The sequence below is a fragment of the Danio aesculapii genome, chromosome 4 (assembly GCF_903798145.1).
Source record: "Danio aesculapii chromosome 4, fDanAes4.1, whole genome shotgun sequence".
Lineage (NCBI taxonomy): Eukaryota > Metazoa > Chordata > Actinopteri > Cypriniformes > Danionidae > Danio > Danio aesculapii.
The window spans coordinates 44,303,676-44,328,983 of NC_079438.1; the positions used below are offsets into that span (position 1 = coordinate 44,303,676).

Consider the following 25,308-nt stretch of genomic DNA (forward strand, 5'->3'; position numbering starts at 1 on the left):
TTTAGGTTTTGTTCTTGTTTGTTTGTATCTTTTTGTTCGTTTGCATCTATATATAGTGATTGTTTGGATTTTGTCTTGATTTCTTTTTGCAGTTTCAGTTTTTTGTTTGTCCTTGTTTGGTTTGCCTTTGTTTTGACTGTGTATTGTGTGTTCTGCAACAACCCTTGTATTTTTGGTTAAAGTTGTTAGTTAGTGTAGATTAGGTAGGATATCATTGACGTTGAAGATTTATTTTTTCATATCTATTGTTTACTAGATTAGAAGAGATATACATATGTAATTATGTTCATATATATCTGCATACCATGATTATTAATGCAACCTGTAAATATATTCATCTATTGTAAACCTCCATTCATAGTTAATACAACCTGTATATAATGTTCATAGTACATCCATCTGTAAATATCACCATAGTTTTTCTATATCTGCACTGTATAACATAGGTCTCAAACTCAATTCCTGGAGGGCTGCAGCTCTGCGCAGTTCTGCTCCAACCCTAATCAAACCCAGCTGATCCAATCAATCAAGGTGTACAAGACTACTCGACACTACTAGATCAGCTGTGTTTGATTAAGGTTGGAGCAAAACTGTGCAGAGCTGCGGCCCTCCAGGAATTACGTATGAGATCTATGCTTTATAACTTATATCCTGCACTTGCTGCTATTGCACTCCTGGTTAGACCTAAACTGCATTTCGTTGCTTGTACTTGTACATGTGTAATGACAATCAAGTTCTAAAATCTAAATCTAATCTAATCTAATTATTTTTGAATGTTAGTAAGACTGTTTTGGTTTTGATTGGTTCTTTTCTTTAGTGCCACCCATAGCCAGTCTTTCTAAAAATTGTGTTGTTTATTTTTTCTAAAATTGTAAATATTAACTTACTATTTCACCATTACCACTTGTAAATAAATCACTATTATTTGTACACAAGTTATTGTTATCTGTCCTTACTTTGGAGCACAATTTTCTTTGGAGTTTACAGTTAACTAAATCCTCATTCCAGGTGTGCAACCCCACACCCCTAGACTACCCAGAGTTTGTTTTATTATTAATAACTGTGTTTTTCTTTTTGTAAAAGAGAGAATGCAGATTTATACTTTAGTACTAGATTAAGTAAATATAAAATTTTATATTAAAATATAAATTATATTACTACTACTACTACTACTAATTATTCATAATATTGATTATGATTATTATTACTATTATTATTATTACTTTAACCATAATTATTATTATTATTATTATTATTATTATTATTATTAATAATAATAATAATAATGTTTGTTTATTAGTGTGAAATTAAAAGAAAATATTTTGGTTCTTTCAGATTTTAGGCTTTAATAATAATAATAATAATAATAATAATAATAATAGCCCAAAATTATTCTTTGGTGCTATTTTGATTCGATCAATCAATAAAAATAAATAAATTAAAATGATTCCTGGCATTTATTTTGTAGTTTCTACTTACCATAAATAGATACAACAGATTCTTATTATTTTATCTTGTGGAGGAAAAAAGATACTGCGGAATTATAATTTAGCACCAACTGGATTCAATCAATATACAAATACCCTCTCTATGATAACAAAACCAATCAGAATCAAGTATTTCAGAATAATTTCACATGGCTGACTGCACTACTGAATAAAAAGAAAATCAAGTCACACTTTGGAGATAACTGCAATTATTATATTTTAATTATGCAGTTAAAATCCGAGCGACAGCATTAAAAAAAAAAGAGCCAGTGGTGTTGTGAATGGCTTCTGGTGCGATGGACCCGTTTAAGTGTGCTTGTTAGGTATACTGATGCTGTTTTCTGACCTTGCAGGTATTAGCTCATTCAGAGAAGGTAAGAGGATTATAGTGCACCACCATCCTGACTAAAGGCCAGGAGACTTCATTCTACTTCTCAGGCAGCATCAATGCAAGCTCGTTCACTCTCAATATGCATCCACAATGAGGTCATATGTACTTACCATAAAGAGCGGTCCATGTCTGGTTGATCACATCTAAACACACGGTCCCTGACCTGGACAAACAGTGACAGTATTGGCATTAGAGCAGGACTAATAAGCTAAATGAATATTATTATACTTAGATTCACTATGACACACCATCACATTGTTTACTTCCACTTCATTCCAGAAGAGTGATACCAATTACATTTTGGAGGTATGCAAACCTTTTTAGATAACATTTTTTCATTGCTATTCAGCTAAAAATGGTAAATGCAAATAACTGCATTTAACTATACTGTCTATAATCATATTGTTTAATTGGAGTAGTATGATATTATCATGTTTCATACCATTTATGATACTGATTTGTTTATTATCATACGAATATCCAACATAGTAATGAATAGTATTCATATTACTTCTCCACAACCTGATAACCTTAGCATAGACTTTTATATACACATAATGTATTTTATTTACTCAAGCATTGTTGGATTTCAAGCTTTACAGTAATGACAGAGACAATTTACGTGACAAATAAAAAGTGAAATTAAATTTAAGGGATAGTACTTTTATATTCAGAAGAAGAAATAAATTGTCACGGGTTTAAACAACTTCAGGACGAGTCAATAACGATGGCATTTTAATTTTTGGGTTAACTATCCCTTAAAGAAAAAGCATTCTTCACAAAAACTATCATAAGACTTTTAAAAGACTATGCCAATGGATTACTTTTAAATAATCAGATTAATCCTTTTTGGAGCTTGAAAACCCTAGTTATGGCTTCAATATATAGAAAAGGAGCAGCATGAACATTTTTTAAAGTATCTCCTTTTGTGTTCATCACTGGTAGAATTATCAAACAGCTTTTGAATGATTTGAGAATGATGGATTTACATTTTTAGGTAAAATATCCCTAGAAGCAAGCCTCAGAATATCACTTACGCTTCATCGATGTTTGGATGAAAAATCTTATTCATAAATCCTATGAGAAAAATCAAAGCAGGAAGTGAGAAATATCAAAACAACAGCATTTCATTGCACAACCAGTTCCTAGCCAACACCATCTTTACACATTATTAAACATGACATCACAGTGATGGCATGCCATTTTTTTCCAAATTACACACCTGAAGTGTGATTGTCTGAAGGTACTCTACTCATAATTTCACAACCCAAGCAGCCAGCGTATGTGGCTGATCATGTCACAGTAATAATTTACCTATAGATGGAGATTTGAAGGGGTATTTGTCTGGAAGATCTACTCGCACCTTCCATACGCCCCCTTCATACGGTGCTGACAGGAAAAAAAAAGAAGACAAAACAGAAAGAGACACATGATGACTCAAGCTTTAAGACGAAACACTGCAGGCAAGATTTATTTCTGCACCTGTCAAATTTGATATTTTGACTTAGTGTTTTTTTTTTTTCAAGATATCTTTCAAGACACACTTTTAAGTGTTGATTTTATCACTATTTTTGCATTTATTTTAATTACAAAAGATATTTTTCTCCTGCACTGAACCATAAACACACTTTGGCAGCACTTACTGTTTATCTTACTGCAGTCTTTAGTTGCATCTATAACTTGACGGTTTTTATAGAGCAGACCTGGGCATTTTAAGGCCTCCAGGCCACATGCGCCCCCCTAGACTTTTTCGATCGGCCCATGTGAAGTATTTATTTAATTTAAACTCAACAGCAAATGGCCTTGCAATGCGCAAGTCTGATATTACGAGTCAACAAAAGTTTCACATATAGCGTTTTTTGCATGCTTAGTTTCATTAATTCAAACAGAGACTGGTTCAGTGTGCAAATAGAAAGGGATCCACATGCAGTATGCCACAATGAATGAATAAAAAAATAAATAAATAGAAATTAACTAAGGTGAAGCAATCAAACAAACAAGCCTGTGGCATTTATATGAAGCTGATATTGTGATATTGAGAGTTTTTATTGATGTTTATTGAATAGTTTCACAGAAAGTTTTTATTTTATTTTTTTAAACCAAATTAAATGTATTGGTCAGGCCTCAGAATAAAAAGCCCAAAGTCTAATGTGGCCCCTTGGAAAAATTAAATTGCCCACTTCTGTTACAAAGCGATGTGTTCATACATCAAAACTTTTTTCAGACTGTTCCCAGAATTATAGAACGAAAAAAGAGATTCCCTATTTAATGTGTGTGATAGAAATGAAAAATGCCTCATTTACATATTCAAACTAAACATTTTAGAAAACTACAAACTGTTTATTTTCATTTATAATCAAGTAAGTTAATATAACTATAAGTTAATGTTTTTACCCTGTTCACCTGCAGTGTCTTTCCTTAAAAAGACAAAGTAACACATAATGACTAACCATAGAGTGCCTGTATGTGGGTGGATCGCTAATTCCTTATTTGATAATTATGAATAATAAGTGTAAGGACACACGTGTGGGTGTGTACATATGTGTGCTATTGGTGTGGTGTGATATGAGGTCTGGTGCAACGTGTGCTCGCTCCAAGAATAGCCTTCTGCAATTTGACCCTTGTGGCCAGAAGCTCAAACTACGAAAGGTAAAGCCTGGGTGAGAGGCGACCGATAAGACCTGCTTCTGCTTCTCAATGTAGAGAGAGAGAGAGAGAGAGAGAGAGAGAGAAAGAGGAAAGGTCTTTACAGAGGATGATATGACAATTAAATAGGACCACGGGATGTTCTCTGGGTAAACAATGACAGCATGTCCCAAACCTAGAGTTGCGCAAGATGTCCATGTTTAACTATGCAAAAGTGTCATCGTTGCTTCACGTGATAGTTAGGTAAAGAAATTGTGTGTGTTGGTGAATGTCACAAAACCTGTCAAGGACATGTGTGGGTCATATTTCAACCCCCCCCCAAAAAAATTAAAAAATGACACAAAAAAACCCAGAGAAATTACTGTAATAAAAAAGAAAACTATTATTTGCATATGTATTTATACAATATAACACTTTTTAATATATATCTATTCTAATATAGCAATTAAAATATATTATTATTATGAATAATGATAATAACAGAAATAACAACAGTATAAATCCCTATTAATCGATTATTAATCTACCAATCAGTCTTGACTTTATATTAATTATTAATATTAATAATAAGAAAGGTATTAAACTTATAACAAAATGTAAACATTTTTACATTTGAAGCACAACAGTAAAACAAATTGAGGTTTTTTATTAAACTCATTAGTTGTACTATGTGTTTATGTGCTACATTATTTAATTTTTTGCCAAGTGAAAATAGCTGTTTTATATTATATTTTATAACTTATTTTTTTTATTTTTATACTTATTTATTTTATACATACTTTATAACTATGTCTGCATGTATTAGTTTTTATTTACTTGTAAAATTACAGTAAAAGAATTACTCAGTTTATTACAGTAACGCTTTAGGCCGCAATTTATTCTATTAACTAGACTGAAAAAAATTATATGATAAATAAATCCTGACAACATATGTTTTTAGGTCATTGTAACTTCTTAAACTAAATTAATCATGCTCTAAATTAATTTTAGAAAAGTTATACAAGTTGATTCAAGTCAGTTTAACATAATATAAGATCAATGGACTCAATGTTAATTTGATTCAGCTTAAAGATTTAAGGCAACCAGGATTTTTTAACAGTGTACGGTCTTATTACCTGCTTATTATTATTATTATTAAATGTTCATTAGTACTTATAAAGTAGGATTTTATTCTGCATGCCTAATCCTACCCAAAACTTACCCAAAGTTAATACAGTGAATTGTGACCTAAACTAAAGTGTTACCTTTATCATTTATGTCATCATCTAAAAATTGAGTCATAAAATGCCAACAGATCCTTTTGTCTTTTCAATAGCATTCATATTCTACTTGCAATTCATGTTTCTTCTTGATTTTGTGGTGAAATATGACTACATTTGTTTTCATGAGATGAAGCTAAGTGTATTTGCGGTCCATACATCTAAATCATTAATAAAAATAAAAATAAAATAAACTTACTTCCTTGTGGTCCATAAAACTTCACTACGAATTCGTTGAGTCCACTCAGGATTGTGACTTCATGTTTACTCTCGATCCTAAAGGAAGACTGTTAAGGCAAACTCAAGTAATTCACAAAATCAAAACAGAGCTCCCACAATAAATAGAAAGTACTTAATACATATTTTCTTCCCCTGCTCAAAGAGTTATCCAAAAATGAAAATACTGTCATCACTTGCTCACCTAACTTGTTCTAAAAAGAATTTGAGCTTCTGCTAAAATGTAAATTCTGGAAACTGGTAGCCATTAACTTCCTTGGTAGGAACAAAAATACTATGGAAGTCAGTTACTTTAACAGTTTGAAACCACTTGAGAGTAAGTAAATTGAAGATTTAGGGGTTAACCATCTCTTTAAATTCAATCAGGATTAAATAAACTTGAACTTTTCCCCCGAAATAAAAAAATTCCAAGTGAAAGAATGCACTATAATGACCTTTCAACCTACAATTAACACAGACAGATCAATCTCACGAACTGAGATTCTCACTCTGCCTTCATTCTTTGACCATCAATAATTATCAAGAGGTTGAGCTCGGCGGATCGGATGGCAAAAACACAATCCTTGGGTCTGACCCGCAGCTCTCGACTGATGCACACAGGGCATCAGGGCAACTCAATACCACACTGCCGTCATTAGCTATGGTTGTCAGGCTGTCACTTCTCATATTGCTGGCGCAGAAAGCAGCAGTCGAACCCTCGCTGAGCAAGACAATACATGCTCAACACCACACCAAGACCATGACAGAGACCCGGCCGACGCTGTTAAAGACTCACACATGGTCTGGCTTTCTCGGCTTGAGCACAACATGCATTCAAAACACAGCTCTGCCACTGTCCTGGTTGGTATTGTTAGTAACAACGGATGTGAATTTACTAAAATTCTCTTAATCGAACAGTTAATCAAGTTAATGTTATTAATGAAGAAAATTTAATCATTATATGTAAGCAATAACACCCTATTTCATACATAATATATATAAAATCAGGGCTTGGCATTAACTTTTTTGATCACCGGCCACTGTGGCTAGTAGTTTTCCAACATTACTAGCCACTCGCCATTTTCACTAGCCACAATTTTGTTGTTGGGAAAATATTTTTTAATATATTATTAGCATAAATTTGACTTTGGCATGCTAAAATTACTTTATTTAAACTATGTGTTAAGTCCACATGCCTCCTTAACTTTGTATCTATTTCACACTCATAAGGATTTACCATTTTTCTTCTCTGGCCAGACCAAACAAATTATTTCCTTGCCACAAATTTAAAAAGAAAATGTGTCAAAACAAGCTGAATATATCTATACAGTACATTTAAAAAATATTCTCATTTATATAAAACTATACACAGTAGTTTGTCCAAACTAAAGTTCCCAGATCACCAGGTAACTAAATAAATGGAGAGTTAATCTCGTATCTCAAAAATAACTGCAAGCAAAAGAAAGCTATTGAAAAACATTCTGTGTGCAATAGTGAATGGAATGCGGACATGGTTAACGTTAGGCCTGTTAATAATCCATTCAAAGAATGGTAAAAGCGAAAGCGGCAAGAGCTGCTGCTGCATTTTCAACAGCCAAGATGGCTAGACACAGCTTAAATCTACCCACATTTGGCGGGCTGGTGGGTGTTAATGTAAAGCCCTGTCTATAGTCATTGTTCATCACTGATTTTAAGCAAAAAATGTAACTTTCTTTAACCCTTGTGTGCTGTTGGGGATGTTTTCATCTAATCTGGGGTGATTTTGAGTCTTAATTTGGTCACAACGTTTCTGCATTTCAGCAAATGGAATGATTTTTGGTGACATATCTTATGTTTTCACACATATTTTAAGAAAATGCTTTGAAAAAAATATAAACAATACTATCTGTGCAAGTTTACTACCCTTCTGTTATGTTAGTGGTTGTTTTTGCCCAACTGACTTCCATTATAATGACATTTTAACAATACAAATGACACATTTGACCTTTTTCCAATGCTGTCATGGCTTTGCAATAAAAGAAAATTATTATAATGGAAGTCAATGGGGCAAAAAAGCCACAAACATAATGAAAGGGTAGTAAATTTGAGGAGTACACAAAGGTTAAAAGTATCCTGCTAAATAATTATCCTGCAAAATCCAAAAAATAATAATAAATCTATAACTTTTTTCTCTGAATTGATTTACATACAACTGCAGAATTTATTAACAGTATTTGAGGCAAGTACAAAATAAGTAACTGTAATTTACTGACCTAAAAATGAAGAGTAATCCCATGCTTTAATTTTTCAGTGTAAAAGTCATTTAATTAAAGCAACTAGTTACTCTGCAACTACTTACTTCCAACACTGATCTTCATGTACATCACATATGAAAAAGACCAATATTTTGATATTACCGTACATGTTAACAAGCTAAGTGTACTAGTTAATCTTATTGATTGCCATACTACACAACAACTCTGAATAGTAAACTGATATCCCGTTGTATTTTTCCAAGTATAATAAAGTAAAGTTTTTAATAATCTCATGCATTTTTGCTTTATTTTGCCCTTGCATCCACAGTACAGGTTTTAGTGCAAGATAAAAACATGCAAGTTAATGACATCCATGCTTAATCAACCAGAAATAATGGTGTTATCAATAATAAACCATCAATGATCAATTAAAAGGATTCATTGGTGTCCCTAATGCTAATGTGTATCATGTGTCAGCTGTTGTGTAGGCTGAACTGTGACTCAAACAGTACATTCGCGCTGCCCAGACTGGATCACGAAGGCAAACATGTTTACGCTCGGCTGGAGCTGTGATGTGTCCTGTGACTTGTGTCGAGTTTAACCAGTTGAGTGCTCGTCTCAGGGGTGTCTGTATCAAACGACGATGATGATTCTCACCACGAAACGGAGCTGTCAATTTTAAGTGGCCGCCTTTAAACATCTGGTGCGAGAGGGACTTTGAGACTCCCGGGAGACGTGTGGTAGCTGCTCTATGTCAGATTAGCACTCATTGTGGCTTTTTGGCACCCGAGTCTCAAGTTGCATGAACTCAATGACTGTAATTACGCCGTGATTCATCCCCAAAAATCGGACTTTGTGGAGCCAATGAGTTTTTATACCAATTCATTGCCGATATTTGATCATTTACGTACATTTAGAACATTATAAAAAAAATTTTAATTTAGAATTATACACAAAAATATAGATAAATCAAATTCCACAATAAGGTTTTATTTATTAAAGAGAGTAATTATGTCTATTTCACGTAACTTTAAAGTTTAATAGTGATACCATTTGAGTTTGTTAAAGACAAAAGGAGATATTTTGAAGGATGCTCGTTGCTGGGACCAACGGGCTATATGCACATGGATTTTTAATTTTCAGCCAGGCAGCCTTTCCATTACAAAACTGTCACGTTTAAGATCTGATTTCTTTAAAAATCAGCGATTTTCACTGCCTGTTAGATATAGGATATGAAGCTTTCACTGGAAGTTTATTATTGGCTATAAAACTCTAGCTGTGCATAGAGCCCATTGACTTGGACAGTAGGAAAAAATACCATGGAACTCACTAAATCCCAGCAACCAGTTATTAACAGGTGAATCATGACAGAATTGTCATTTTTGGGTGAACAATCACTTGGACATTAGTTTAATGCATCAAATTAAAAAAAAATCTAAATCATTTTTTATCTTTGTTAATTTCAAGATTAACATCCAAAACATTTGATTTTAATAAAGTAAATTTGTAAAAAAAAAAAAAAAAAAAAAAAAAAAAAAAAAAACACCAAACATGTAGTTTATTATTACTTTTAAACATTTTGAATTAAAAACAATTAAAAAAAAAATAATAATAATATTTCTATATTCCATAGATGTCGAAAATTGGGCCTGCGGGCCAAAGTTGACCCATTGTAACCTTTGATTTGGCCCACCATCCCATCTGAAAAGATGGATAGGGTAGGGGCGAATGCCTTTAAAAGAAATTGTCATTTCTAATTTGACGTAACCTTTTTTGTTTGTTTTATTGCTGAGCTACAAAAAAAATAATAATTGAAATGATATGCTTTAATTAAACGAATCTAATTTTTAAAAATGTAAATACGGTCACTCAACAGATAAAGGACATGCTATGCAAAAGACATCGGTGAGCAAATCAAGGCAAAAACTATTGTAACTCCATTCTGTCATAAATGAAATGGTTTTTACTCTAATAAAGTTCATTAAAAATGTTAATATGAAGCAGAAATGCCCAAAGTAGGGTCAGTGGGCCAAAGTCGGCCCATGATGACCTTTTATTTGGTCCACCATCCCATTTGAAAAGGGAGGGAGAATGTTGGGAAGCTGGTTGGGGCGAATGCCGTTGACAGAGATTGTGATTTCATTTTTAACATAACCCTTTGTTTCTTTGTTTTATTGTTGAGCTACAAAAAAGAAAACTGCAATTAAATATTTTGATTAAATATTGTAAATGAATCAGACTTTTAAAATGTAAAAGCCGTCACTTGACAAAAAGCAATGCACAAGACATCGGCAAGCAAATTAAGGCAAAGGCAGGAGCAGCTTGACTAGTGTTTTCAGCATTGAACTCCATTCTGTTATGAATGGGATTTATGTTTTTACTGTACTAAGTTCATTATAAAATGTTAAAAAATTACACTTCATTAGGTAATATGATTTAAAGCGACATTTTCTATATATTTTTAAATATTTGCGAATAAATTAGGAAATTACCCATGGCAAATTTAATGCAATATGGTGTGATATACACCATACTGTGTATATATTCAGCCCACATCCCTCAATCAATTTTGGTTTTTGGCCCTTTATAAGAAAAGGTTTGGGCACCCCTGCTATAAAGCAATGTTTTTTAAAATAATTTTAAATATATTAGGAAATTACTCATGGCGATTATATTAAACTCGGCCCACTAGCCTCAATTTTTGGCCCTTCATAAAATTTATTTTAAAAAGTTTGGGCACGCCTGCTATATTTGAATACTTTAAAAATACATCAAATTAAACTGCTTTCTGTTATCCAAGGCGATAGCAGAAAACCAGATTGAGAGAGCTTGAGTGTGACAGAAAGGGATAGTGTTTACTGTTTTAAGCCACCAGCTGGCTTCTTCATCAGTTGTAGCTCTAAGCGCCTGCGATATCACACAAGGGGTTAAACATCATGGGTTTATTTTTGTCCGTGAAGCATCTGCAGAGGCTGAGAGAATAGTGGAAGCACAGAGGAAGAGTGCGCTTCTGCACAATGCTTACACACTCACTGAACAACACAGTCCAATCATTAGCTGCTTCTCCCCAATGAACACAGACACTCAAAAAAAAACACCGTCAAGATCAAACTGAGGATTCATGGGTAACAACCTCGAATTTCCACACACCTTTCTCTTTAACATATGCGATCAGATTGCATTCAAGAAGGAATGCTGCTGTCTGGCGGCCCGTACAGGTTGCTCTCGACTAGACTTGTGAGATAAAAGACTGCATATGTGTGTGTTTGTGTGAGGAGATTCAGCAGACCTGCTAAAGATTCCGTGCCCACTGCTATCTATGATCATGAGACCTCCAGTAGAGAAGCTGCACGCTGCGCTGTCTGGCTGTGCCCAATGACACATGGGACTACTTTTTGCGTGTGTATTAAGCCTCTTTTGGATAGACACAAAAGCAATTGCTCATGCGTGTACTGGCAAACACACACTCACACTCTAGCAGCAGAGGCCTGGAGGCTGGCATGTTTTTTTCCTCCATTCCTCAAGCCTTTGAGGGAGTTTTAATGTCTGCTTTTTTACCTCTCATCCTAAAGATGAAAAGATGGGTTCCTAGTAGTAGGTAAAAAAATAAATAAATAAAAAATGAAGATCATACTCCTGTCAATCTTTGAAAACCAGTACAGTTCACTGAAAAACCGCTCTTCGTTTGTACACAAGGATAATTCAATCATCCTCCATCAACTCCACGGCAGATCCGCAAGGCACGTGTTTCTCCTCTGAGGCATCGGTGACACAGATTTAAAATAGATCGCTATTAAGTGTCCATAAATCCTGTACACATCGACGAAATAGCTCTGTCATTATCTATTTATCCCCAAGCTCAAGTTCCAGTATTATTATATTAATTATATAACTATATAATACATAGACATTTTCATGGGAGAAACATAAATGGAGATATTTAGCAGATTATCCAGACTGCACTTTTCCCTATACTTAAAAGCCATTTTGGACTCCCAAAGGAATACCATAAAAGTAGCCCACATGATTTATACACTGTTAAACCCAAAATGTTATGGTAACTCAAACCATTTGAGGAAACTAATTTGCAACAAACCATTTAAGTTCAAAAACTAATCCTACTGAGTACTGTGAACTTAATCCATTAGTAAATGAAGCAATTTGAGCACAGTTAAACCTGATAAATGAAGAGAACTCAAACCAACTGAGTACTGCAAAACCCAATAAAAGTTAAGGTCACACAAACCGTTTGAGGAAACCGATTGCTACAAACCATTTGAGTTAACTAATCTATACGAGTACTGAGAGCTTACTCTATTTAAGTTGAAGTAATGAGGTATTTATTAACTCACTACCTTCAACACTGAGTTCAAAACTCATTTCAAATAAGTAGAATTAACTTTCAGTCAATTTTAAGTAAACTACACTCATTTCATTTGATAAAGTTGACTGTTGGGTTTTACAGTGTAGTATAAATCTACTTAAGCAACTTTGAGAAAAGTGCTAATTGTTTTTAAGTCACAGTGTAATTCATTGTCGTACATTACACATATTCAAGTTTAGTTCGATTAAATCAATCTCTGTTTGCGTGGTTCATTTGAATATGCATGAATGCTTTCCATTTATACCTTGATGCCATTAAACAGCACATCAAGCCCCTTCTTGGTCTGCTTCCAGTCAAACTCTCACGTGTGTCGAATGAAATATGAATGCAACATACACAACCATAGCCAAGATGTGATTCTAGAATTGACATGATCCTCTATGCTTTCACTTTTCCAGTTCTTGCTTGCACTACTCATGTTTTCTGAAATCTTGTATAGAGAGCACTTCATTATTGAACTTGTATTAAGAGCACAACTTGACATTTATTTTCCTTTTTATGATTAATGACTTGTATTACTCACTTTTACTTCACTTTGGATAAAAGCATCTGCTAAATTATACAAATAAATAAATAAATAAATGAAACAAACAGTACTTTACACTGAAGAAAGCCAGTAAATGAGAATTTAAATGTCTGGGTCAATAATTCTCTGTAGTTCTTTCAAAGCTGAACAATCACTAATACTTATTAAAGCCCTGTAGTATCTCTTTCCTAGGCACACAAGTGAGAGAAATGCTTTGACTTTGCCTCTGATGCTATGCAATGCATATAACTTGCGAAATGTTACAAGCATTCATCTTTCGATCCAACTGCTGACAATGCAAAGCAAATAGGTTTTCTCCTCAAGACGCTGTTCTGACACCCACCTGTTTTCACCCATCTCGCTCCCTTCCCCCTTCAATGGCTTTGCATGGATTAAGCATTATAATCTAAAAGACACCCCTTGGGCCAATGTTCCTTTATGCGCATGTGTTATCTAATTGCATATTAAAAAAGAAATGGATCGACCATCTCGCTTAGAAATATCAGAAACAAGTGTGATGTATGTTGAAACAACACCCACTTAGGATTCCTATCAGCTGCTTCAGCTGGTTTCACAATGCCGCTTTATGCACAAATCATTACGTGTGTTTATAAACCTGTGTGAACGAACAGGTCCAGACAAGAATGTGTCTGGGTATATAATATGAGAGAAGCTAGCCTTGTTTTGCTTTGCTCTTTGGGTTAAAAGGAGAAGAAAGGTCATCAAAACATGTAGGGAAAGCCATGAGAGTTTCACTGTCTTTTAGAAGTAGTATCTGGTCTGGACTGAAAATAAATGAGGGACAATCTTGGTCGGCAATGAATGTCATGCTCCTATTTAAACCGTCCATGCAGTAAGACCTTTTTTAATTTTAATTTTAACATATTACAGGCACCAGCAAATAACATGAATATGTTTTTAGGTTTTTGTGTGCTTTTTGTATTATGTGCAGCATTAAATTGAGATCTTTGGCCATATATCACTTCTAATTTCTTGATAAAATCAAAGATGTTGGAACTAATCCCTATATAGAAAATGAGACCTGTAATTCCAGTAAACAAAGTTAATGTCTAACTCTTCTCAAATACTAGACTCTCAATAACTTGTTCATTTTTAACTAAAAAGAGTCAGTTTATTAATTTATTTTTAGAATTTAAAAGCCAAAGTTGTTATATTGTTTTATGCACAGCAACCTTTTTTGTTGATATTTTTAATCTATTAATAAAAAGAGAGACATTTTATTGTGGTTTGCCAAGTTCTTGATAAAACAGCTGAGTGACATCAAACTATACAGCACAGTTTAGTGAATTATTCATTTAATAGCACTTATTTATTTTATTTGAATTAGTTTTAAAGGACACCTATGATGAAAATCATCTTATGTAAGCTGTTTGAACAGAACTGTGTGTAGGTACAGTGTCAACAGTCTTATTGGAGTGATAGAAAAACAATAAGTCTCTTTTTTTTTATTTCCTGCCGTTATAGGATGAAACAGGATCCAAATCCTTCCCACTTTGAGGCCCACTGCAACGTAATGTAGGAGTGCGGTTTCCACGCCCACTGAATTGATTGACAGCCGCGTATTAACACGTCTACGCAGTAACGCGTATAATCATATCAACAATACAGGACGTGCGCAAAGTAACCGGGATTAAAAGATCTGTTCAGCATGCTGTGATCATCAGTCACCATCAAATGTGATCAAGAATGAGTTTAAAACGTTTTTAAAAGGTTGCATGTCTGTAATCAATTATAGCGATTTACTTCAGCTTTACTTATCACCACAGCCACATGTCAGTACAATTATTAAAGTAAACGCTTCAATCGATTTGTGAACGTTAAATCAGGTTTATTTTGTACATTAACATAACGGATATCCATACAGCAGTGATATTAACGTGTATCCTGCCACATTTGCATGCAAAAACATTGCAAAGTTAAACGTGTGCGCTGTGTGCATGTCCGTGAACTTTGTAACGGCATTGTGTGCGACTCATCGTTCCATCGACTCATAAACTCCACAACAAATACAGCAAATCTTACTGTAGTATTTCTCACAAACGTTACATGAGATCTGCTTCCTTCATGTTCGTCACTGTGCTGTTTATCTGACGCAGCCAAGGCAGAGATTGAGGCCCACTCTGACAGGAATGTGGCAACGGTGGGCGGGGAGAACTAGCATTAAGGCACAGGCAACAGCTACATTTTGTCCAAAACAGAAAATTCCAATGTTCTGAAAGGTTTAATAAATAATAATCTGTATTATATTATCTATCTATATCATTATTAAATAATCTAATGATGGGTGTTTTGAGCTGAAACTTTACAGGCACATTCTGAAGACACAAAAGATTTTTATCTTAATCTTAAATCTTGAAAAAGGGGTAAAATAGGTGCCCCTTAAAGTTTTAAAATTATATAAAGGTTGATTTATAGTGAAGAACATGAAAATAATAATTTTGTTATTTAAATACCTGTACACAAGCTGACAGAGAGTCAAAGTGCGTGCTGTGCTGAATCACAGCATGATTCAGTCATATAGTGTACAATTACAATTAAATCCGTCTCCTGTGAAAGAGACACAAACACAATAGCCAGGTTTACCCCCTCCGTGCTGGAGCAAATCCCTCCTGTTCATTCTGGATTGGTGAGGCTGAAAACAGCGGACAGACATCAACTGCCAAGGCACGGGCAGCGTAGCAGCATGTTCTTTCCTGAGACGCGTCCATTCATCATTATAGACAAACACAGGGAGGAGGGAATCTTGTTCTCTGACACCTAATGCTAACGGCTGGCCTTGGGGCGCAAGCAAAATATTTACCCACTGCCAACAGTGTGGAAAACACTGTCTGCTTGTTAGCGCTGCGTTACTTACAGATGATTAAAGAAGACAATACATCACTATTCTACCGCAGGCCAGTTTGCCGAAGAGGCTCCATAAATGCTTTGTGGTCTAAAATATTTATGTGTATGCCAAGAGTTGCGGACATTCTGTCTGAACCCTTTCTATTTTGTGATCCACTCAGACACCTCAGACCACTAACACAGTCTCAAGTATTAGTGTGGTCAAGAAAGACAGAAGGAGCTTGTGATGCACATCGACATAACACTATATACATTTTCAGGCCCTAAATGCGCTGACTACTTACTTTTATAACCTCAAATGTAACCGAGGGCCAAATTGACCATATATGTCGTTCCATAAGAATCCCACTCCTGGATTAAAATATCAACAACTATAAGTAACTAGATATTTTCTGAGGTTTTTTATTTTCTTTTTAAATGTAAGTGATGCTTGCCTGCAAAACTTGAATTACCTCAGTGAATTAATAGGGTGTTTGCTAGATAATTTAATATTGGCTCAAGTCAAAACAGTTCACCTTCAAGTTCCTAAAAATGGATTAAGGGTCCTTTTTAGTGCAAGTCTGTTGGATTTTCATCATTTATTTTATTGTTTTTAAGCACTTAAGAATTTAAATAATACATCACAATTCCCATTTAATAATTCTTTTAACAACTTGGGTTAAAATCAGTGTGATTATACGGGATTAATAATCAATTACTTAAAATTTTTTTGTACATTTTTATACATGCCTGTCTAAATCTGCAACTGACTAACAGCTGATAATTTTTCTAAACTAGCACGATAACATGGCATTAAAAAGTTATTATAATTTACTAATCTGTAATATTGGGTAAATGCATATATAACAACACATTTTCTCTAATGAACGGTAGTAAAATCTCTTCACAAATTTAAATCAGTTTTTTGCTGATTCTGCTTTTCAAAAAGTGCAGATTTTTACTTTGACTGATGATATGTTGACCCTATGAAGATAGCAGACATTTCAGTGGATTTAGTTGCATATAGTGGTTTTGATTAGAATATTGATCATATTGCTACAGTTAAAAGTGTCAAGCTCAAACAAAATAGTCTCAGTTAGAAAGCACAGCAAATTTGCAAACATGTAAACCAAGGCATGGAACAATCTCAATCTGCAATTGCACAAGACAAAGTGCTCAAGTTCAAAGCGAGCATCAGGAATGGTGTTGTTGTTGGGTTTAATTTTATCTTTGCTATATTTAGCCAAGCACTAGCATCATTGAGCCATGAAAATTAAGCATTTTGAATAAACTAAAACAGGCACGGCTATCTACAATCGCTCTCTGACTGGTCTCTTTGACAATTATATCATTTGCTGATTAGTCAAGCCCCTCTCATATGCCCATCATGCAACCAGTGGCAAGTGAATGCCTAGTGAACAAGAATGATCACATAGCCTTTTAATTTTCAAGGACAGTTGTCATACTAAAAATTAAGAGAAAACTCATGGCGGTTTATTCCATTATTCCCGATGAATAAAGGGACTAAGCCGAAGGAAAATGAATGGATGAATAAATGAATAAATGAATAAATGAATGAATGAATGAATACACTTGTGTAAATGCTGCCTAGGTATTTCAAAAACTTCCGATCTACTGGGATTTTCACACACAATCTCTAGGGTTTACAGAAAATGTCCCCTAAAAAGGTGAAAATATCATGTAAGGTCATTGAGTGGGTGAAAATTACTTCGATTCCTTGAGGTCAGTAAAATTGTCAGAATGGTTTAAGCTGATATAAAGACAACACTATGCTAAATAACGAAGAAAAGTATGGAGAAGAGTATCTCTGAACACAAAACATGTTAAAAAACTTGAAGCAGATGAGCTACAGCAGCAGAAAACCACACAGAGTGTAACTCCAGTCAGCTAAAAGCAGCAGGAAACTGATGTTAATGATTTACACATGCTCTCCAATAGACGACTAGATTAAGCTCAACTGATCTGATGATTCTGGATTTCTGCTGCAACATTTGGATAGTAGGGTCAAGATTTGGCTTAAACTACATGAAGGCAGAAATCCAGCCTGCCTTGTTCAGAATGATGTTGGTGGTGGATAATTTATTGGCACACTATTCAACAAATAAACCACCTGAAATTAACATTTCATAACTGCTACAATATAAAAGAATATCGACCTTAAAAAAGTGCCAATGTTTTCTCTCTCTCACTGTCCTGCACTCACAAGCACACAATTTTGCTCAATTTGGGCAGATGAAAGACAGGAAGCATGTCAGGTTTTTTTTTTTGTCTGTGTGACACTAAGAGGAAGTACACAAGTTCACTGATGGAGAAACAGACAAGCCGCACCTTGAGTTTTAAGATTCCACTCAACCATCGAGCAAATGTAGGTCATAGTTTGTATCGGGGGGTTAAAAAGACAGACGTCAAACCTGACAGGAAGCCATCTATGGTCACCGCCAGTACCCCTAAAACAACTTCCTATCCCAATGTAACCTCACACCCTTCCCCAGCTGCCCTGGCTCAATGACTCGCTCTGTAAGTCTGGACTGAAGTCGTTGCTGTGAGCAGTTTACTTCTAGAAAAGTCACATGCATGAGCGTTCAAGGATTTTTCTGGAATATGGTTCAAATAAACTGGGTGAATTGACAATATCTGCTAATATCCGCTAAGGTTAAATTACAGCAAATGCACTTCAGCAAGAGGACATTCAAACAGTGCATTTAGCATTGAGTGATTTTTTTAGCCAACGCTTTTGTCCAAAGCGACTTACAAATGAGGAAGGCATCAAGAGACCCATCAAGTGACACTGACATAAAAATCTCCTTTGCCTTGTCCTATAGCTCTCTCCATTAGGGCTTTACTTCATTCCCTAATTAACTGGCTCTCATTCAATCAGCAGGCAAATGCAGAGCTCAGATGGTCTTCATCTCTCCTGGACATCTGCTGTACTCTAGAGTGAGACTGGCCAATACATCAAAAATTCATTATATATTAGTGGCGATTTGGCTACTGATATGAATTGAAGTAACATTGTGAATATGGCAATAATTTTAAGCAGTAATGGCCAAGGAGCCATTACGTTTCCTAAAGACTGCCTCATTAGACTCATTTTGCAGACTTTCATCTTGGTTTGTGAAACTAATATGCATCAGTTATCAGCGTTTCCTCTAGGATTGCTAGTGGTGCTGTGGTGGCAGGCCTTTTACACAGATTTTTTTTTTCCAACTACCTATGGTGTTATTTCAATGACAAATGTTGTGAGTGCAGTATTACAAGTCGAGATCGCATTCATGTAATACGAGCATCTGAATCTCTTTGCTTGCACACCAATTTCCTCTGTTCGTGGACGCCCTCAAATATACGCTGCTCAAGAGCAGATTTTCTTGAGCGCTCGTGAATGAACACTGCTGAAGTGCGATTTAGTGTGTTTAGGTAAGGAGTATGTCTCCAACATTTATTAGATTTGCTAGCAATATTTATGAATGTCTCCAATTGACCTACAGGACGGCATTGATCCATCCTGAAATAAAATGAAACAGCCATAAACTCCAGCAAGATAAAATAATTGTATGCAGAACCATAGACCTTTATCTATAAATGAAGTATAATTATGGAAACTGTGGTCAACATAACTGAAAGCTGCATCATGTTGCTGACCTCATGCATTGCGCAGCCCTGTCAGTAAAACATTTTGGTGCGATTATAACCCGCTATAAAAAACAACTGAAGGTTTTGAACGAGAAGCTGTACTTATTTTGTAATTCTGTAATGAATTTTGGTGTAGCGCCCCTACATGGAGAAACGAATGTAAAACTGGACTTCTGTCTTGTTTCTTGCATAAGCCATTTAAAATATATGCAAGGCAACTAGGGTTGGGTCAACAGACGATGCCACTGCTCATCGCCGATGGTCGATAGACATCACGATGATGAGCCGGCATTGTGATCTTCCGCCCCGCCTCATCGCAGCAGCAATCCGCTCGTGAAAAATACACTCCTTTTACAATAATGCGTCTTAGTTATAAAATGGCATTTTAGAACGAAAACGATACACGTCCACACTGGCGTTTCACCTACCATTTCTAAAAAGCCCTCCTTCTAAAGACTGTTCGTTCTTTTGAATCTATCAGGTAACGTCACAGCGTCAGTACACTGCTTCAATCTTTCGCTTCCACGCATGTAATTAGTAATTTTTGCGAAAACCTCAGATACTGTTGGTTATTTCCTGTTGGTTGTGCACCTTTTTAACCAAGCAAGTTTTGTCGATGCCATTATAATGACAAAGTTGACTCTGCCTATTCATGCCAGAGTCCAGCGGAAAAAATGATTGACAGGTGGTAATTTGTGTGTAACTTATCTTCATTAATTTATGATTTGTTTACGGGTAAAACTAAGACCATGCAAGTCAGGTAGTTGAAACGGTAGGCTACAAATAATTAATTCGTTATGAATTGATTAATTATTCATAAATAATTAATTCACCGCCACCTATGACAACGATGCCATCGTCCATCGCGATGTTTCACATTAGACATTGTTCGATGCCAAATTGGTCAACGTCACCCAACCCTAATGGCAACAATAACAATAAAAAAATTAATTATTAATTAGTAGTCTTTATTCATTTTAATTTATTAGCCAATTATGAAATTTATTAGACTTTAACTGTCTTAGCTTAACAGTAAGCAGTTTAAACATGATAACATTTTCAAACAATGAAATAAATTTTAAAAAGCACATTTAGTTTAAAGGGTCATTTTATTTTGATTAAAACTTTCAAAACTAAATTAACTATTTTAGTTCTTGCATTAAACACTTTAAATGTGGCAACTATAATAAAATAAAATAATCATATATTTGAAATGCCAATTAATCCTTTCCTTGTACACTTGGTCAATAAAGATGCGAGAATATGCTTCAAAACAAAATATTTCATTTAAATCAACATTTAGATAACTCACAAAGCCCTATACTAGAGAACACCGTGCTAGAACACCACCACCCAGCTGTGACAAGCCACTTACACTCATCTATGCATTAAACCACATCACAGTACATACAGCAACAGCTAACTGTGCAAACACCTATACTGGAGTATGTTCTAGATGCATGCACTGTACTGATCAACTCCAGATATGTCAGTTTGTATTATGCCTTAAAGCTCTAGTCATCTGTAGCCATCCTTAATACAAAGCTGCCGAATAAACATTATGACACACTTTCACATTCATTGCCAATGTGCACATCATATTATGCACTGTGTCAGTACGTCCCATAAGTGCACATTTGTTGATTTGAAAGCGAGCAGCAGCTGCCTGGTTATATATGTGAGAGTATATGTGTGTGTGTGTGTGTGTGTGTGTGTGTGTGTGTGTGTGTGTGTGTGGGGATGAGTGAAGGGGGAAGGGCTTTACTAGTAGCTCTACCAGTCACCTTCAGTAAAGCTAAGACGGTCTACCTGCTAGATTAGCGATCTCATCCACAGCATTGTGTTCACTCATAAAACAGCCGTCCAGGAAACCACAATAGGAAATTACTGCTATTCAGGCCTATGATTTACATTATAGCAGATTTTATGTGGTGGTCTGGAGTAGGCCAGTCATGATAAAGAATTTTTGTTGTGAGATATATTGTCACAGAAATTATTGAATTAAGCAATATTACTAAGATCATTTCATGCCACTGATTATATAATTATAATACGACAGTAATGTAAATAGCCATCAAGAGACAAAGACTCCATTATTAAGATTTAGATTTTGTAATATGATGTTAAAAAGGTATGTGCATGGTAACGGTGTGTTAAAATGGCCTATTATATATATATATATATATATATATATATATATATATATATATATATATATATATATATATATATATATATATATATATATATATATATATATATATATATATATATATATATATATATATATATATGTATATATATATATATATATATATATATATGTATATATATATATATATATATATATATATATATATATATATATATATATATATATATATATATATTTATATTATACACACACACTTTTAAATGTCCAATTATAAACATTGACACCGGTGAAGTAGATTATAAATGTAATTGCAATATGTATATGTATTTGTGAATTTGGAAATATTTATTGCAACACCAAATCTTATCAAGGTCATGTCCAAGTATTGCAGTCGATATATTGATTATTGTGACAGGAGGATTATGGAGAATGGAGTGAGTTTCTGATTAGAAGTTACTTATTAATTACAAAGTAATCATTTGTTTGAAAAATGATTAATTGCTCTATAATATCTATATGATATTATTTATATTTGTATAATGTTAGGTATTATTAGTGGTTGACTGATATCTTAAAGAAAAACTTGACTGATAGCCAACATTAAGTCAATATTGGATTTAATGCAGACATGAGTAGTGCAGTCTAACAGTAATTAAGTACAAAAATGGAGAGAAAAAGAGAGAGAGAGAAAAAAAGGCTTTTCTTCCTTTGCTTTGTCCTATTTCTAGTCCAAATATCTAAAAACTCTTAGATCAGGTAATACTATTGCTTTGTTTTCACCTTAAGAAGAAATTAACCTGTTTTTTTTCCCTAAAACAACCTAAATTATCTGCCAGCGTAGTAAGACAATTGCAATGTTTTCGTTTTGAACTGTAGATATTTGGATTAGTAACAAGACAAATATTCTAAATAAGAAAAACTTTAAGCATAAATTATACAAATTCTGTATAAATAATTATATAAAATAAATCTTTGTTACGCTTCAAAACCATCACTTTTTGTGCTCAAATGTTCTAAACTCTCTTGAAATTCTCAGTCACGGGCCTTAAAAACACATGCAAACTCTACAAATCGCATGTGTTCTGTGGCTCCTGGTCAACTATATTTCAGACACAACATTGCAGATCTTGCGATGTGACTATTGCAGATGCGCACATGGTGATATTGATGCTGAAACGATATATTGTGCAGCCCTAGTGCAAACACCAGACATGAGCAGTGCAATGTAATGTTATGGAACCAAATACAAATTTTTTGGTAACTAGTGATTCATGCGGCACAATGAGAGCAATAAAACTCGTGACAGTAAACTGATGCCTCTTCTATTTATGCCATACTAACACACTGAATTTGATTTGCAATGAAAGACTGAATGAATAAATGAAGAATGAAAGATTTATTTGCTATTTTGGATTAAACAACGAATAAATAATACATGCTGTAAAGTACACTGAGGATAACGAACAATGAAAGCATGAACATTGACCATTTGTTCTGCTAATGTGATCTGAAGAAGTGATGACCGTCAACTGACCTCTGACCTACACAAACAAAACCAACCCTGAGCTCAAATGCTGCATTCCATGGCCTCTAAATAAGAGAAGCTGCTGCAAAATAGCACTCCGAGCAGCAACATACATGTGTGCCATTTCACACAATGAGCCAGAACTGAACATAATGATGCTTTCTGTTGGAGAACAAACAGCTACGCAGTCAGATTGTGTTTGCTCATGCTAACAGAGCACAGAATGAACATATCGGCCCTTTGGAGTCAAGTGGACTGAACTTACACTCTTCTGGCAACAAACGTACAGCAGATTTGACTACTCGCATCCATTTATATAGAAATAGGCTTGACAGTTGTAGAACTATGATTATCTGAAGAAACATGTTACTAAGAATATGCAAATGTATTAAACAACAATGTACTAAAAACATAAGGGTTTTTGAATAGTGTTGCGTACAGACAAATGAAAATCCTAAAAAAAACTGTATCTGCATCTTTGAAGGGGGCGTAACTTGTAAGTTTGAGGCGTACTTGCAGTATTTGTGATCCCATTGAACCCTGCGGTATGTCACAACGTTGTTGGCAAGATGGCGGAATGACTTACCAGAGAACAATTTCACCAAATGTTTTCATGACTTTTCTCCAAATTTATCCACAACCTATTCATTTGCTATATCATTATATTCATTCATTTAGCAAATCCACTCACTGACTCCTTTGTCCGTTTTGTCATGACAGATAAGGCTGATTTATACTTCAGCATCGAGCGCACGCGTATGCTACAGTGAGGCCTATGCATGGGTTTAGGGTTGTGGTAGGTATAGACATTTAATAAATGTGTTTGTTGGGTTAAGAGTTGCGGTAGGTGTAGACGTTAATAACTGTGATGGTTGGGTTTAGGGAAGGTGTAGACATTATTAAAAATGATGGTTGGGTTAAGGGTTGTGGTAGGTATAGACATTTAATAACTGTGTTGGTTGGGTTAAGAGTTGGGGTAGGTGTAGACGTTAATAACTGTGATGGTTGGGTTTAGGGAAGGTGTAGACATTATTAAAAATGATGGTTGGGTTAAGGGTTGTGGTAGGTATAGACATTTAATAACTGTGTTGGTTGGGTTAAGAGTTGGGGTAGGTGTAGACGTTAATAACTGTGATGGTTGGGTTTAGGGAAGGTGTAGACATTATTAAAAATGATGGTTGGGTTAAGGGTTGTGGTAGGTATAGACATTTAATAACTGTGTTGGTTGGGTTAAGAGTTGGGGTAGGTGTAGACGTTAGTAACTGTGATGGTTGGGTTTAGGGAAGGTGTAGACATTATTCAAAATGATGGTTTGGTTTAGGGTTGAGGAAGGTTTAGACGTTGACAACTGTGATGGTTGGGTTTAGGGTTGGAGAATGTGTAGACATTAATAACGATGATGGGTGGGTTTAGGTTTGGGGAAGGTGAAGATGTTAATAACTGTGATGGTTGGGTTAAAAGTTGGTGTAGGTGTTGAAGATAATAACTGTGATGGTTGGGTTTAGGGTTGGGGAAGGTATAGACGTAATAACTGATGTTGGGTTTAGGGTGGAGAAGGTGTAGACGTTAATAACTGTGACGGTTGGGTTAAAAGTTGGGGTAGGTGTATACATTAATAATTGTGATGGGTGGGTTCAGGGTTGGGGAAGGCGCAAACGTTAATAACTGTGATTGTTGGATTTAGGTGTGGAGTAAATGTAGATGGTAATAACTGATGGGTGCATTGACCAACAATATAGTTTTGACATGGATCTCCATAACTTCAAGTTATGCCCCCTTCATGTTACGTCCCTGTCTTGCAGTCTACAGACTGACACTACTCGAAAAAGCCTGAAAATGCTGTATTATGCATGTCAGGCCAGTAGGTGGCAATGTACAGAAACACTACATAACAGCGCACATACAGTTTTGTAGTACAGCACTGCTCTTTTGGTTGTCAAGTACTCATACAGGTCAATGGACACCATTCACAAAATCATGTTTTGTAGTT

General features: G+C 34.8%; 1 protein-coding gene across 1 annotated transcript in view; it reads right to left on the minus strand.

Moving 5' to 3' along the window:
* The window catches only part of ube2h (ubiquitin-conjugating enzyme E2H (UBC8 homolog, yeast)), a 43,628-nt gene that overhangs the window by 5,993 nt on the left and 12,327 nt on the right, over positions 1–25,308 (minus strand). Inside the window, exons 2-5 of the mRNA XM_056455763.1 lie at positions 5,983–6,059; positions 3,193–3,267; positions 2,916–2,955; positions 1,989–2,041 (exon numbers count right to left, since the gene is read on the minus strand). Coding sequence (XP_056311738.1) covers positions 1,989–2,041; positions 2,916–2,955; positions 3,193–3,267; positions 5,983–6,059 — 245 coding nt within the window. The remainder of the gene's footprint in view (positions 1–1,988; positions 2,042–2,915; positions 2,956–3,192; positions 3,268–5,982; positions 6,060–25,308) is intronic.